At 55.0% G+C, this 12,995-nt stretch overlaps 7 protein-coding genes; 4 read left to right on the forward strand and 3 right to left on the reverse strand.

The window, feature by feature from the left end:
- Positions 1-552: 552 nt before the first annotated feature.
- Positions 553-1,500, reverse strand: CHC_T00000241001 (hypothetical protein). XM_005719232.1 is given in 2 exon segments: positions 553-1,197; positions 1,198-1,500. 1 exon segment carries the CDS (start codon positions 1,498-1,500, stop codon positions 1,198-1,200), a length of 303 nt encoding a protein of 100 aa, XP_005719289.1. The 3' UTR covers positions 553-1,197.
- A 2-nt stretch (positions 1,501-1,502) lies between these two features.
- CHC_T00000242001 (hypothetical protein) lies at positions 1,503-1,934 on the forward strand. Its single transcript, XM_005719233.1, has one exon. The coding sequence runs from the start codon at positions 1,503-1,505 to the stop codon at positions 1,932-1,934; it is 432 nt and encodes a 143-aa protein (XP_005719290.1).
- A 4,412-nt stretch (positions 1,935-6,346) lies between these two features.
- CHC_T00000243001 (hypothetical protein) lies at positions 6,347-6,502 on the forward strand. The gene has a single exon (XM_005719234.1). It carries the CDS (start codon positions 6,347-6,349, stop codon positions 6,500-6,502), a length of 156 nt encoding a protein of 51 aa, XP_005719291.1.
- A 32-nt stretch (positions 6,503-6,534) lies between these two features.
- CHC_T00000244001 (hypothetical protein) lies at positions 6,535-6,651 on the reverse strand. The gene has a single exon (XM_005719235.1). It carries the CDS (start codon positions 6,649-6,651, stop codon positions 6,535-6,537), a length of 117 nt encoding a protein of 38 aa, XP_005719292.1.
- A 2,344-nt stretch (positions 6,652-8,995) lies between these two features.
- CHC_T00000245001 (hypothetical protein) lies at positions 8,996-10,061 on the forward strand. Its single transcript, XM_005719236.1, has 3 exons — positions 8,996-9,146; positions 9,228-9,814; positions 9,963-10,061. The coding sequence occupies exons 1-3, from the start codon at positions 8,996-8,998 to the stop codon at positions 10,059-10,061; spliced, it is 837 nt and encodes a 278-aa protein (XP_005719293.1).
- Positions 10,062-10,068: 7 nt separating this feature from the next.
- CHC_T00000246001 (hypothetical protein) lies at positions 10,069-12,020 on the reverse strand. XM_005719237.1 is given in 2 exon segments: positions 10,069-10,607; positions 10,608-12,020. The coding sequence occupies 1 exon segment, from the start codon at positions 12,018-12,020 to the stop codon at positions 10,608-10,610; it is 1,413 nt and encodes a 470-aa protein (XP_005719294.1). The 3' UTR covers positions 10,069-10,607.
- Positions 12,021-12,081: 61 nt separating this feature from the next.
- Positions 12,082-12,303, forward strand: CHC_T00000247001 (hypothetical protein). The gene has a single exon (XM_005719238.1). The coding sequence runs from the start codon at positions 12,082-12,084 to the stop codon at positions 12,301-12,303; it is 222 nt and encodes a 73-aa protein (XP_005719295.1).
- The last annotated feature ends 692 nt before the right edge of the window (positions 12,304-12,995 follow it).

Below are 12,995 nucleotides of genomic sequence, written 5' to 3' on the forward strand. Positions count from 1 at the left end.
ACGGCGGGGGCCGGCTCGCTCTCTCTGCGTTTTCGGCCTTCGAGGGGCTCCTCCGCGGGCGTCGGTGGTGGGAACTGCTGGCCCTTTTGTTATGAAACAAAAGGCTGGTACTGACTTATAGCTATGACCTCAGTATTAGGCTCCCGTAATCCTGCCCACAGTTGGCGGTCCTCTGTCTTCTATTTCTGATTAACAACACGTCCTTGTAAGAGTCTAATGGCATTGGAACATTATGCTATACACAGGTGAGGTCCACATTCTTCACGTGTGAATAGGGAGGTGCCCCGTCCCATTACGAACCCTTGCATGGCGACGTCGCTGACAACAATTGCCGTAGTTCCCAATACTAAAAGGCTGTACCATCTTCCAACTTTTACTCTTTTGTTCATGTCTGTGTGGTGGACAACCAAAAAGCTTCTCTCTTCGAAACGACTGATATTGCTTCAGTCAGGAAGGCTTTACTCTCTTAATTTCCGCCCCCATGCTCTCACCTGTTTCACTTACCTAGGATGGCAGCGGCAAACCGCCTTAAAATAGCTATGCCCGAACAACTTATCTCCACTGCCTCAAAATACGCCTATATTCTTTACTAACATGTATCTAAAGGGCTCTAAAACGTACAGTACGGACTTTGACAAGAACAAAGCTTCAGTCTAACTTCCATCCCACTAGTCACGTACAGTCGGAAACTATTATAGTCCCGAACGGGCAGACCAATGCAGACTCGCTGCACTACATTGCCATCCCGCACTAGACAACAACAGGGCAGCCGCATCAGCATCAAACTTGTCCTTGTTGCTTTCAGCTCCTTACGCTCAATATAAAGTCGAATGTACATGGCTCCCGTCGTGGGAGTTAGGGTGGATCCTTGCTCTTGCCATGTCTTTCTATTCGTTACTTAATTCCCATTGTCGGCGGTTTTCGCATGCGATGCAGTCGCACGAACCCTTTTGGAGTGCAGCTTGCCTCGAAGGTGCGACTCGAAATTCTCCAAACCGGAGCACGAAACATTGCATACATCACACTTAAAAAATACTCTATTCACCTTGCTCTTGCTCGGCGTCCCCGTACCCGCATTCGTAGGCTGGGAAGCTTCGAAGAGCGCCTGTCTGCGCTTGTGCTTTGCACTAGCAACATGGCAACTCAACGTGTCGACCGAGTTACAATTCACATTGCAAGGGACGCATGAAAGATTGTTCATGTCCTGGTTCGTAGGCGTCGATTGCTTGCTGTGATTGTTAGGTCTGTTCGCAGAGTTGGAGCGTCGGTGTGGCGAAACAGTCGGTAGCGGTCTGCCTGGTATGTCCTCACCGAACAGTGCACTTTGGCTCGGGGAAGCAAATCGTATCGGGGACACGCAACTCGACGCAGGACACCGCAGAGGGTCAAAAGTCGGCGGCAGTTCAAACACAATGCGTCCATCAGCACGATGCCAGCCCGACCAGGAGCCAGCTCGCGCCGGGGTGTCAGCCGGCGTATGGACTGACTGTGGAGCTGCATTCATGCTATCGACGATGCGGTTCTTCCCTGCCGGCGAAAAAGGCAGTTCTGAGGGCCTCTGCTTATCACCCACAGCACCATGGACCGCACCGCTCAACTGCAACGCTCTCCCGATGGACCTTCTATCCATACTCGGCAGCTCATCGCCATTCAGTTGCATCATCGCGACGGCGGCCGGCCCACTCCTGGGCGACAAGGAATCTTTGGGGGCGCGCGGAGGCGTGCGGACATGCTTCTGTGGCTTTCCTCTATGTGCTTCGAGCGCCGTGGCGGCATTTCTATTCTTCTTATGCTTCACTGCTTCGATGTGCTGGAGCACGGGGGTTTTCCCTTGGACCTGTGCCTTGCAATGCAGGCACGTCCACACGTCAGTCGCAATCTGCTTGAGGCCTTCGTCTGCAAACTTATTCCTGGCCTCAACAAAAACGCGATGAATGTCGCTCTTGCGGCGATGCTTCTGTCCCTCCTGGTGCTTCTCCAGCTGCAAGTGGGTATCACACAGGACCACGCACACGTCGCAAAACAGCGCAGGGTCTCTAGCAGGCGACACGGATGTCTCTACGGCTGAGACCGACAGCACCGGCAAGTCGGTAGCGGTGCCCACTGCCGGGCTTCCCGCCGGTGGTAGCCAGGTGTCCGTCAGGAAGGTGGTGAACGGATCGGGGTGCGGCGCGGTCGCAACGCGCGGCATGGACTCGCGACGCCTCCACGGACGCTCAGGCCGTTGGAACGCGACTGCTGCGTTGGACGGCTGCGACGTGCGGTCCGGGACGTCCTGGGGGCACAAGAACGGCAAACCGAAAGCGTCGGGGGTCTGCACGGCGAGGGCACGCATGCGGAGAGCGGCGTCGGAGAGGTAATGCGAGGGGGAGGACGGGTGGTACTGCGCGTCCGGGCGGGGCGGCGGCGCGTGCGTACGCGGGTTGGGGCAGGCCCACGCGGAACGCGAGGGGGGCGGCGGCTCGAACAGGTAGTTGTGCGCCTCCATGGGCGTGGGCGGAGTCATGAGGAGAGGCGGGGGGGAGGCGGCGAGTTGCGCCGGCATGGAGAGGAGCGGTTGCGCGGGGGTGGAAGCGGTTGCGCCGGGAAGGGGAGGGGGAGAGGGCGGGACGACGCCCGATCGGGGTGAGTTTGATGTTCACGACAACTGCCAGCGCCATGCGGACACATTTCTAAAAAATTGATAGCACCGCATTCCATATCGACACATGAATTCCCCCCCTGCGCCCCGCCTCGACCTCTCCTTCCTTCCGTTCCGATTCCTCTCAGCTTCCTTCCTTATCCCCCCCCCTTCCGTCCCACTCCTTTCCCCCTCCCCCCCCCCACCCTCTTCCCGTCCCTTCCCGCCCCAAAAATATCCCTCCCATGGCGTCGCAGCACTCGCAGCCGCCTCCGCAGCCGCCTCCGCAGCCGCCTCCGCAACCACAGCCACTCCCCAACTCAAACCCCTCGGTCAACCGCAATCTCCCGCAGCCGCCTCCGCAACCACAGCCACTCCCCAACTCAAATCCCGTCATCAACCCTAATCCCCTGCAGCCGCCTCCGCATCCACACCCAATCCCCCGCCCAAGCCCCGCGGTCAACCCCAATCTCTCGCAGCCGCCTCTTCGGCCGCCTCCGCAACCACAGCCGCTGCCCCGCTCAAACCCGGCCGTCAACTCCAATCTCCCGCAGCGCTCCCCTTGCCCATTATGCACCTCGCACTTCGCCTCCTCGCACGACCTGCGAGCCCACGTCAACACCTGCCACCCCAACGCGAGCGGCCTAGCCCCCATCCTCGCGCCGCTGCATCCACCCATGTCCGCTAACACCCCGACCCTCCCCTCGTTCCCCCCGCTACGCACACAGAGCTTCGCCCCGGGGGACCCAACCCACCAATGGTTTCCATTCCCGCCCATGCCACCCTTCCCCACCCAACGGCCGCCGTTTCCCCCCCTCCACTCGCCCTTCATCTCGCTCCCTTTCGCTCCCGCGCCCGGTGCCCCCATGACCGCACCCACACCTAAGACCCTGCTGGACTGCAAAATCTGCGATGTTAAGTACGATTCACCGCCGCAGATTGAGAGCCATCTGCTCGGTCAGAAGCACCGCCGGAAAATTGAAGTGCACAATGCTTTCGAAAAGGCTCGTTTGGCGTTTGACAGACATCGCATCATACAGATTGGGGTGACCGCCTGGACTTGCACGCATTGCAATGTCAACATGTCGGGTAAGGCCCAAGTGCTGCAACATCTCGACATGGCAAAGCATAAGAGACACGTTACAGTTGGGGGGCCTTCCGAAAGTGGCAAAGTCAAACCTCAGGCGAACCACCCATCCACGTACGTCCCTCACAACGCCCCCACCGCAGCTATGCCTCATCCACTTTCGACCGACATCGCCCAACCACCTCTACAAGCCACAATCGCTCCCCCGCCTCCCACTGCAAGCACCATCCTTCCTATTGTGCCCCAATACGGCCCCCCTCTCCCCCCATTCGCCGCCACAAGGACAACCCGTGCTTCAACTGCCGCTGCAAAGGCCATCGCATCCCCGAGGGCAAGCGTCCCTCCACATCATCCAACGCCACATTTTTCATCCCCCCCAAACCAGTCACAGATCACCGCCTCGCAGGTCACTGCCATTGCTAGTCCAGTCCCAAACCATGCTTCGACGAGTACCAACATCGCCATTACGCCCTCATCCACAGCACCTGCCACCATACCCGCGCCTGCGCCCGCACCCGCTCCAGAGATCACAAAAACCGACGCCGGACTCATAGAAGGAGCTCCATCAGCAAGCGCGGATGCCACTATTGCTACCGCGAAGCTTAGTGACACCGCTGATTCCCCATCCATCAAAAGAGCTAGAGCGAGCCCACGCCACCTTGAATATCTCCCTCCCATGAAACGATCTAGACCTGGTGTTGGGACCAAAACACGCGTTGACCGGCTTAGTGAGAATCACCTTTTGGGCAGCTTCCCATCCCCACCGAGGAAGAAAAAGCCGCCCCAAACGTTCTCCCCAGGTGTCATCAGGTCGGTACCATTACCGACACACGAAAAGTCCACCGCTTTAGCGACGCCTGTACAACAGTCAAAGCAAGCGACTCTCAGCCCCGTTGCTGTGGTGCGGCAGACCCCTCTGAATCATTCTCTTCCGGGGCACCCTGGACCCTCCATGCCACAACCGTCGCTTGCCGCCATGCCGAACCCAAATTTTCGAGGGCCTAGTTTCATCATTCCCAACAAAGCACAAGCAAAGAGGACCGCCTCCCGGAATGTTCTTAGGGAGTATCCATGCGCGCCATGCAAAGTCATTTGCAACTCGGAAGAATCGTTGCATGTTCACATGGCAAGCGCGAAACACTGGCGGAGGCTAGCATCGCAGGACGAGGGTACGAATCCTAAGGCCAAGACTGGTGTGGAGCCGGCCAAAGTTAGTAGAGATGGAACCTTTTCATGTGACGTGTGCGGTATCTCATGTTGCGGAAAGCAGAATTTCCAATCTCACTTGAGAGGAAAGCTACACGCAAGACGTCAGAAAGCCAAATCATCCGAGGGCAAGGCATCGTCGCAGTAACTCAGATTGCCAAAATGTAAACATAGTTTGGTAATGACAAGCAAAGCAGAGAGTCGGTTGGATGTGAAAGCTTCGAGAGGATACAGCATGTGAAGAGCGGAGGGAGGAGGTGCAGCACTTGCTGTGTTTGGACTCACCATAGAGTCTGCTTCAGTGGTTGCTAGTTTTTGAACTCGAGAGAAGCCAAGCCTAGGCGCTCTCTCGCCTCAGCACTGGTGGACACGGCCGGACAAAGCCCATCACGATATGCAAGTAGTATCGTATACGGTGCTAACGAACGCGAACAAAAGAAAGTATTCTACTTTGGTTACTATCAGTTTTTTGCTCTCAATGCTTACAAATCATGTGAGCGCACTTGCGTTTTCTCGATCATGTTGCCTTCTCATGCAGATCAAAACTATTTGCCATTAGCGAGCGTGGCGTCTGTCATCACTGCCGTTACCAGTAGATGCGCAACCAAAATCTGCATCTCGCTCAACCACAGCCATTCGTCCTCATCATGTTCGCGCTGCTCAGGCGATCACGCGATAATGCATTCATCCACTCTGCGCACCCCTGCTGCACGTAGAGAATTCCCCTGCATTCCATCAAGCCCCCATCATCTATGGCCACACGCTCCCTCGCCTTCGCGAACCCGCTGTGCTCCTTTATTTCACGCAGCACCACGCGCCGCCCTACCCGCACCGTGTGCACGATGGCGCCGCCCGCCACCTCGATGCTAGTCACCTGGGACATCGACGGCACGCTTCTCGGCGCGCGCGGCCCGTCGGGCAACTCGGCGCACAAGCGCGCCATCGATGATGCCGTGCGCGCCGTGTACGGTATCTCCGTCACAGTCAACGAAGTGCCACACGCCGGCAGCACAGACCGCGCCATCATCCGCGACATGTGCCTGGTGGGCGGGGTGCCAGCTGCCGACATCGCCGCGCGTATGCACGAGGCAATCGCCGAAGCAGACAAGAGAATCGTCGGCTATGTCGACGAGGACTTGTCTCACTTGGTGCTACCGGGCGTGCGCGAGGCGCTGCTGCGACTGCAGGAGCTTGGCGTATCACTCGCGTTGACTACGGGAAATTTGGAGAGCTGCGCATGGGAGAAAGTTGAGGCCGCCGGGTTGAAGGGGTTTTTTGAGACGGGAGGGTTCGGGAGTGATTGTCTACTGCGGACAGATATTTTGAAGACAGCGGTGGAACGCGTGCAAGAGAAGAATCCAACGTTTGTCGCCAAGAACGGCAGCGGAAGGAGGCTCGAAAACGTTTTTCATGTGGGAGATGCTGTCGCAGATATGCAGGCAGCGCGGGAGAATGGCGCCGGGGGTATTGGAGTTCTCACGGGTTCGTTCTCACGGGACCAGTTGGAGGCGGAAGATCCCGTCGCCGTGTTAAAGGATCTTTCAGATACAGACGGATTTTTGCAGCTATTAGGGTTGCAGGAAACTTGACGTTTGTGCGCATGGCAGACATGCGATGCATGTCAAGAATGTGACAGGCTAGGAATGGAAGGCGTGGGACTAGAGGTAGAACTGAACAAGTTATGCAATGCATCGGCAGTTAACTGACCCCGCGTTAAAAAGAATATGCTGATATTCATCCTCCCTCCTGCTCAGTGATGCATTCCTGCTTTACGGCAGACGCGTCGGCACAGTCTCGGATAGGGTCGATAAATTGTTTTGGTTTTGCATCGAGGAAGAAGCTTCTGTGTCAAGGTCTGAAGCAGCCTCAAATTCGCCCTTCATGTATTTTAGCTTCACAACACTTGCAACTAGCGGAGCCAAATTCTTGCTCATCACGCAGCATCCTGGCGTCTGAACAGTTTGTCCCTTGACTGCAAGAGCCCCTTTTTTTCTGGGATGCGTGTTAATGTCTCTGTCCAGCATCTTGCAAGCTGTTAGTTCCGTTGCAGTCTGTAACTGTCCAAAACAACCCGTATGATGCAACACCTATCAAGTGTTCCTCATGCTATTCCGTAAGGCACGAGAACCATTTTACTTTGGATTTGGTCTGTTCGCATACATCCACAGGTTCCGTTGCAATAGATGGCCTTTGGAGCTCCGCACTGTTGTTCAATTATCCAATTATCCAATTGAAACCCTGGGTTGACTTCATCCGCGAGTGGCCATGACTCTCCTTCGAAACACTGTCGAAAAGAACAATCCTGTCCATACGGGCAAGTGCACATTACGCGTTCCAACTATGCAGCTGTGCATATCGTCGATGGACCACCTGGTCTCACTAACTAACATTGTGATGTAAGATCTGTTGCGCGCTGCGAATAACACGCTTTGCCACTTACGAGTGAGGCGTTCTTCCGTCGAGGCGCCGTTATTGTTGAGAACGCAACTCGTTGGGCAAGTCTAATACTTAACAAATGTGGCAAAATCGTTCATACCAGCTTCATCATATAGCTCAGCTAGCCCCATCTTGGCATTCTCCCAGTCCTCCCAGCGCTCTGCCACGCATAGGTCCAATAAATAGGCCGCACGATCCAAGGCAACTTGCTCCGGCAGCTTCCCCTCCTCCACCTCCTTTTCCCTCTTATCCTCATACAGCCTCTTAAATATCTTGGCCAAGGACTGCTCCTCCACATACCCCGCCAGCTTGCGCATATCTTCTACAATGCCGCTCCCCCCAAGCGTCCACAACGGAATCTGCAGCGCGAAACGAGCAGCATCCCTGGCCTCGCTCTCCCTTCCCATGTCCTTCAAAAAGTTCGCGTGAAACGCGTGTCCGCTCCCCCACCCCGGAAATATCGTCGCGGCCCGCTCACACGTAATCAATGCAGACTGCTCATCGCCCTTCGCCTTGTGAAAATTGACAAGTCCCTCGTAAATGTCCGGAAACGGCCCCGTCTTCATAATAAGATACCTCTCCAACCCCAACCCTGACTCGTCGGCCTCGCCATTCTGGTAGGCCAACGCGAGCGACGATGCATCTCGAATTGCGGCCGCCTCCGCCGTCCTACCTGAAAAGTCGGCCGCCGCCAGAGCTCTGGTGACGGCGCAGACGGACGAGGATGCGAGCAGCGTGAGCCCCAAGTCGTCGGAGCGGGCTCGAACGACGGGCAACTCCATGTCCTCCGGTGGGGTCGGCCACCGCAGCAATCCAGTGAGAGTGCGGTCACCCGTGGGCTTGGTGGCCGCGGTGAGGGGGATGAAAAAGGGGTGCAGGCCAGTGCGATCGGCGGGCTGCACGGGTTCCTCGCCTTCAACCTTCGTGAGGACATGCAATAAACCGTCGAGATGGGCGGGCGCACGCGTTTTCGCGACGTCACGGATATAACGCTCGTACTCGCGCACGACGGAGGGGGTGATTTCAGCGGCCGAGATGCTAATGGTGCGGTGAGCAGGAAGACGGCGTTTGATTGTTCGGCGAGAGGTTAGTTGATGGCCAGGAGCTTTGAAGCGGAGCGACGGGGATGAGACAAATGCCATAGCGGAAATCGGATTTTGTTGGAGGAGGGGGAAGATGCCCACCCCGCCGTGGAATGGATAAGAAGCGAGAGGCAGGTTGTATTTGATGAAGTTGGAGGAGAAAGGTATATCTCCAGCTCGCAATATGAGATGCAAAGACTTCGCTCAGCGACAGTGGTCGGAGATCGCAAATTGGGGCTCGCAATTAAGCTTTTCATCCAATCCTCAGCTCTCAATCGTGCGCCTGTGCTCCTCCTCATCATCGTCCTCTCCCTTCCTCCTCCTTAGGCTGCCACCATGCCTCGCATGCTGTGCTTCGCCGCGACAACAACTGCAGCCACAGCCTTCCGCCCCGTCGCGCAGCGCCGGGGCTTGTGCTTCGTTTCGCGCGCCACGACCACCGTCTCGCCCCATGCGCTGCGCCGCTCCAGCTTCACCGCCGCCTGCGTGCATTCACTGTCTCTATCATGCGCATCCCTCTCCCATTCACAGCCACGTCGATCCTTCCACCGAACGGCTCCGAGCATGAAGCTCAACAGTGCCATTGTCGGTCTGCCAAACGTCGGCAAGAGCACCCTGTTCAACGCGCTCGTGGAAAACGCTACGGCCCAAGCGGCGAACTTTCCCTTCTGCACAATTGAGCCCAATGTCGGGATCGCCGTCGTGCCGGATACCCGTTTGAACGTTCTTTCGGATATTAACGAAAGCGTAAAGACAGTACCAACAACCATCGAAGTTGTGGACGTCGCTGGTCTAGTCGCCGGCGCCGCCGACGGCGAAGGCCTTGGGAACAAGTTTCTTGCCAACATCCGCGAGTGCGACGCCATCGTTCACGTCGTGCGCTGCTTTGAGGATGACGATGTCATTCATGTGTCGGGTTCTGTTGACCCATTACGCGATATTGAGGTGATTAACCTAGAGCTCACGCTCGCAGATATGGCCCAGGTCGAGAAGCGAGTAACTCGCGCCAAGGTGAAGCGAAGCGGAAAGAGCGACGTCGATCCCAACGAAATCACCGCCCTGGAGAAGCTGCTACCCGCCCTCAACGACGGCCGCAGCGCCCGCTCGGTCGACTTGTCGGAAGATGAAGTGGCCGCGGTAAAGCATCTCGGCTTGCTAACGTTGAAACCGGTCATCTATGCTGCCAATGTTGCGGATTCCGATTTAGCCGACGGGAATTCCTTTGTTGAGCAGGTGCAGAAACATGCCGAGGATAGTCGAGCAAAGGTCGTTATCGTTTCCGCCCAAGTCGAGTCGGAGCTCGTGTCACTCGACGCCGGGGAGCGGATCGAGTTTCTTGAATCACTGGGCGTGACAGAAGAGGGCACTGGCTTGCGGGCGTTAGTGAGCGCTACGTATGAGCTGCTGGGACTGCAGACCTATTTTACCAGCGGACCTACGGAGACGAGAGCGTGGACCATCCGCGCAGGGATGAAAGCGCCGCAAGCGGCAGGTGTGATTCACAACGATTTTGAAAGGGGATTTATCAGAGCGGAGACTATTAGTTACGATGTTTTGCGTGAACTGGGCAGTGAAAAGGTTGCCAAGGAGAAAGGGCTTCTCCGATCCGAAGGGAAGGAATATGTTGTGAAGGATGGTGATGTAATGTTGTTTAGGTTTAACGTGTAGATCATAAAATCACTGGGGTGCTACTGACAACCTATGACAATGGCCGGTCTTCTCCCAATGCCGACGGGACCGAGCTCTTCCAACTTAGTCACCTATACAGCGGAAATATACGAAACGAAAAGGCACAGGTAGATGAACCCAATCCTCCTCTTGCACAAGCTCTGAGGATATCTTGCTGAGAATGACATGGAAAGAGCCGAGATGAAGGTAATGCGCGAAACAGTACCAGTACAATCGGTATTGAACGAAACACAACGCTTCCTGGTTATTAGTTAGCAATGCCGCATTGCCCAAGCACTTTGGGCATTCTAAAACTGGCTCTGATAGCACGCAGCACAGAGCTTTCATGTTGCACTAGTCCTACAAAACATAAAGTCGAATGCCACAGAACGAGGCTCTACACTGGAACTTGTCTGCGTCTTCAACAATAACTTTCTCGACGAACTTGTCCAAGCTGGCCAAAGTTTTGCGAATCAAGAAGGCAATGATACAACAGCTTGCGTCGCTCTCAGTCGGCATGATTCAGATCATATGCAATATCTGTATAGGTCATCAACGTCATGAAGTAATGTAGCATCTTTGCTAGACGGAGGAGAAGAATGCATAACACAGTTCCTCCAAATCCTGCCAGCCTCAGTGGTAATGGTGCAAAGGCAGCCCCCCCTATGCTTAGAGCTGCGAAGACAATTCCTGAGAACAATGCGGCTGCACCCGAAACCCCTGCTCCTACCAAAGCAGCAGTCCGTCCCCTAGTAAAATTGTGTAGTGCAGCCGTGCAGGCCTGACACTCTCTTGTGTGGTTTTCATATCGGTCATTGACAACCCTTGTCAAAATTCTTTCGCTGCGAGCATCCGAAGGAATTGGCGTCGCGTAAGGCATGCTCCATCCATGCATGTCAAAGAACTGACGGACCTTCATGACCGAAGTGTCCCATTTCCCCGACGCAAGCGTATATTCCTTCTTCCATGCACTGCCATATCCGTCACGCTCGACGGCCTGAAGATGGGCATATTGCTTCTGCAACATCCCCGGATCACCATCCAAGACGAGGTTCGTGATTGTATGCTCGTACCATCTTGGACTGAACCACTTCACTAGACGGACAATTTTCGGCGGATTCAAATACGAGAAAAGAGTAAACACCTTCGATTTGTCCCAACTGATCGGCACTGTCCAACTCAGCAGAAAGATTTTTGATTTTGTGTCACCGAGTTTAATTGCATAATGCACTGCCGTTGGGGTCTGAAAAAATATATCGCTCCAGCCCTTGCTGGAATCCTGATTATACTTCCTCGCGTGTACGTAACCTTCAGTGAGGTTTTCATGGACAATGTCTACTCCACCGCTGCGCTTTACGGTTTTACGATTATCTCGTCCTGTGCCGTGATGTGCCCATGACACATGAGTGGGGTCTGCCACGTTTTCATGGAGTGTGGAAAAAGAAATCGGAAAATAGCGAAAGCTGTCGCGATAAAAGAGACGCTCGGATTCATCCGCCTGCACTAGTTCTTTTGGCAGAGGAATCTTGCTCTCGTCTGCCTTTAAACGGTCTCCAAACCACATAAAAATCAAGCCATTGATTGAAAGATGCGTTGCGTAAACAACTCCCACATCTGCAGCAGCCGGAATTCGCTTTTCTAGCGGCACCACAGGAATATCTACACATCTGCCATCGCAGTTAAACCGCCAGCCATGATATCCGCACTCAAGAACCGTTTCCTTTTCACCATCCGTTTCTCGCTCGTAGAGACGGCCTTCCGATAACGGAGCCGCACGATGGGGGCATATGTCGTCCATAACAACATAAATACCCGTCGAACGATCTCGAAAGAGAACGCAGTGGCGGTCCCAAAGTGTGATAGAAAGCGGTTTGAGGTCTATTACATCTTTCGCCCAAGCCACAGGGTACCATTGCTCCATCCACGTAAATGGTTTAGGAGAAGCCTCGTTTTCCGTCGTTTTCTCGGGTACTGTCGCTTTCATGGATTTTGGGGGAGTGATATCCATTGTGATACAGCGCGAAGGCAAATACGATGGCCTCAGAGACCTAGAAGAACGTTTCATGTGCTCTGTAGTCAAGCGGGACGACGAGCGGAAAGGGGTTGCACATGGCGCGATGAACGATGTGTGGTTCATCGTTCACATCGTTCAGTCAACGGCATGGCTCAGCCGTTTGGCAGTTTTGACGTTCAGACGAGGCTAGCGTGGATGGTGTCTATCCTCAACAAAGTCAGAGCGCTTCGGTAATCTTGGTATTAGGCTATCTCCACTGCCAGACCGCACACACGCAGTACACGTGGAACAAACACCTAGATAATAACAGGACGCCGTCGTCGTAGCCTGAGGTAAAGGAGTCCCGAGCTGGGACATCACCGTCACAGGTTATGGGCCTCATTCTACTGCTGCGCACGCGAGTTCGAATCCCACCGTACACCTCCTTCCCACACTACCCAATCACAAGCTCACACGTCAACCACCCGACGTTGTTAGAAGCAACCCCTCACAAGCCGACACGTCCCACACCCGACGTATTCAGATGATGCAAAAAACCTCATTTTCTCAGGTTCCAAGGTCCACCCGCACTGTACAACACCTCCCCAACACACATGGTCGCCCTCAACGCACGAACCAACCAGTACACGCACCTCCGATCCATCGACTTCAAACCCTATTTCCATCACTTAGACCCCCTCTACCACGAGCCACAAGCCCTCGCAACCTCGAAACAACTACCCCGACCCATCCCATCATCCATCACAGAATCCACACCATCTCCATCATCACTCGCTCACGCACGCCAGTACCCCGATGCCAAGTTTTGGGCCTCGGCCCACAACGATGAACTGGACACACTGGACAGAACACAAACAATCCAATGGACACCAAACTCCAAAC

The sequence above is a fragment of the Chondrus crispus genome, genomic scaffold, assembly GCF_000350225.1.
Source record: "Chondrus crispus Stackhouse genomic scaffold, scaffold_472, whole genome shotgun sequence".
Classification (NCBI taxonomy): domain Eukaryota; phylum Rhodophyta; class Florideophyceae; order Gigartinales; family Gigartinaceae; genus Chondrus; species Chondrus crispus.

Bases quoted from the DNA above. Each gene is read 5' to 3' on its own strand.
- CHC_T00000241001 (XM_005719232.1), bottom strand. From the start codon at position 1,500: ATGCAGCTCCACAGTCAGTCCATACGCCGGCTGACACCCCGGCGCGAG.
- CHC_T00000242001 (XM_005719233.1), top strand. From the start codon at position 1,503: ATGCTATCGACGATGCGGTTCTTCCCTGCCGGCGAAAAAGGCAGTTCT.
- CHC_T00000243001 (XM_005719234.1), top strand. From the start codon at position 6,347: ATGCAGGCAGCGCGGGAGAATGGCGCCGGGGGTATTGGAGTTCTCACG.
- CHC_T00000244001 (XM_005719235.1), bottom strand. From the start codon at position 6,651: ATGAATATCAGCATATTCTTTTTAACGCGGGGTCAGTTAACTGCCGAT.
- CHC_T00000245001 (XM_005719236.1), top strand. From the start codon at position 8,996: ATGAAGCTCAACAGTGCCATTGTCGGTCTGCCAAACGTCGGCAAGAGC. The intron at 9,147-9,227 runs GTTTGAACGTTC...TCGCTGGTCTAG, and splicing joins CGCCGTCGTGCCGGATACCC to TCGCCGGCGCCGCCGACGGC. The intron at 9,815-9,962 runs GTGAGCGCTACG...GATTTATCAGAG, and splicing joins GCACTGGCTTGCGGGCGTTA to CGGAGACTATTAGTTACGAT.
- CHC_T00000246001 (XM_005719237.1), bottom strand. From the start codon at position 12,020: ATGGAGCAATGGTACCCTGTGGCTTGGGCGAAAGATGTAATAGACCTC.
- CHC_T00000247001 (XM_005719238.1), top strand. From the start codon at position 12,082: ATGGATTTTGGGGGAGTGATATCCATTGTGATACAGCGCGAAGGCAAA.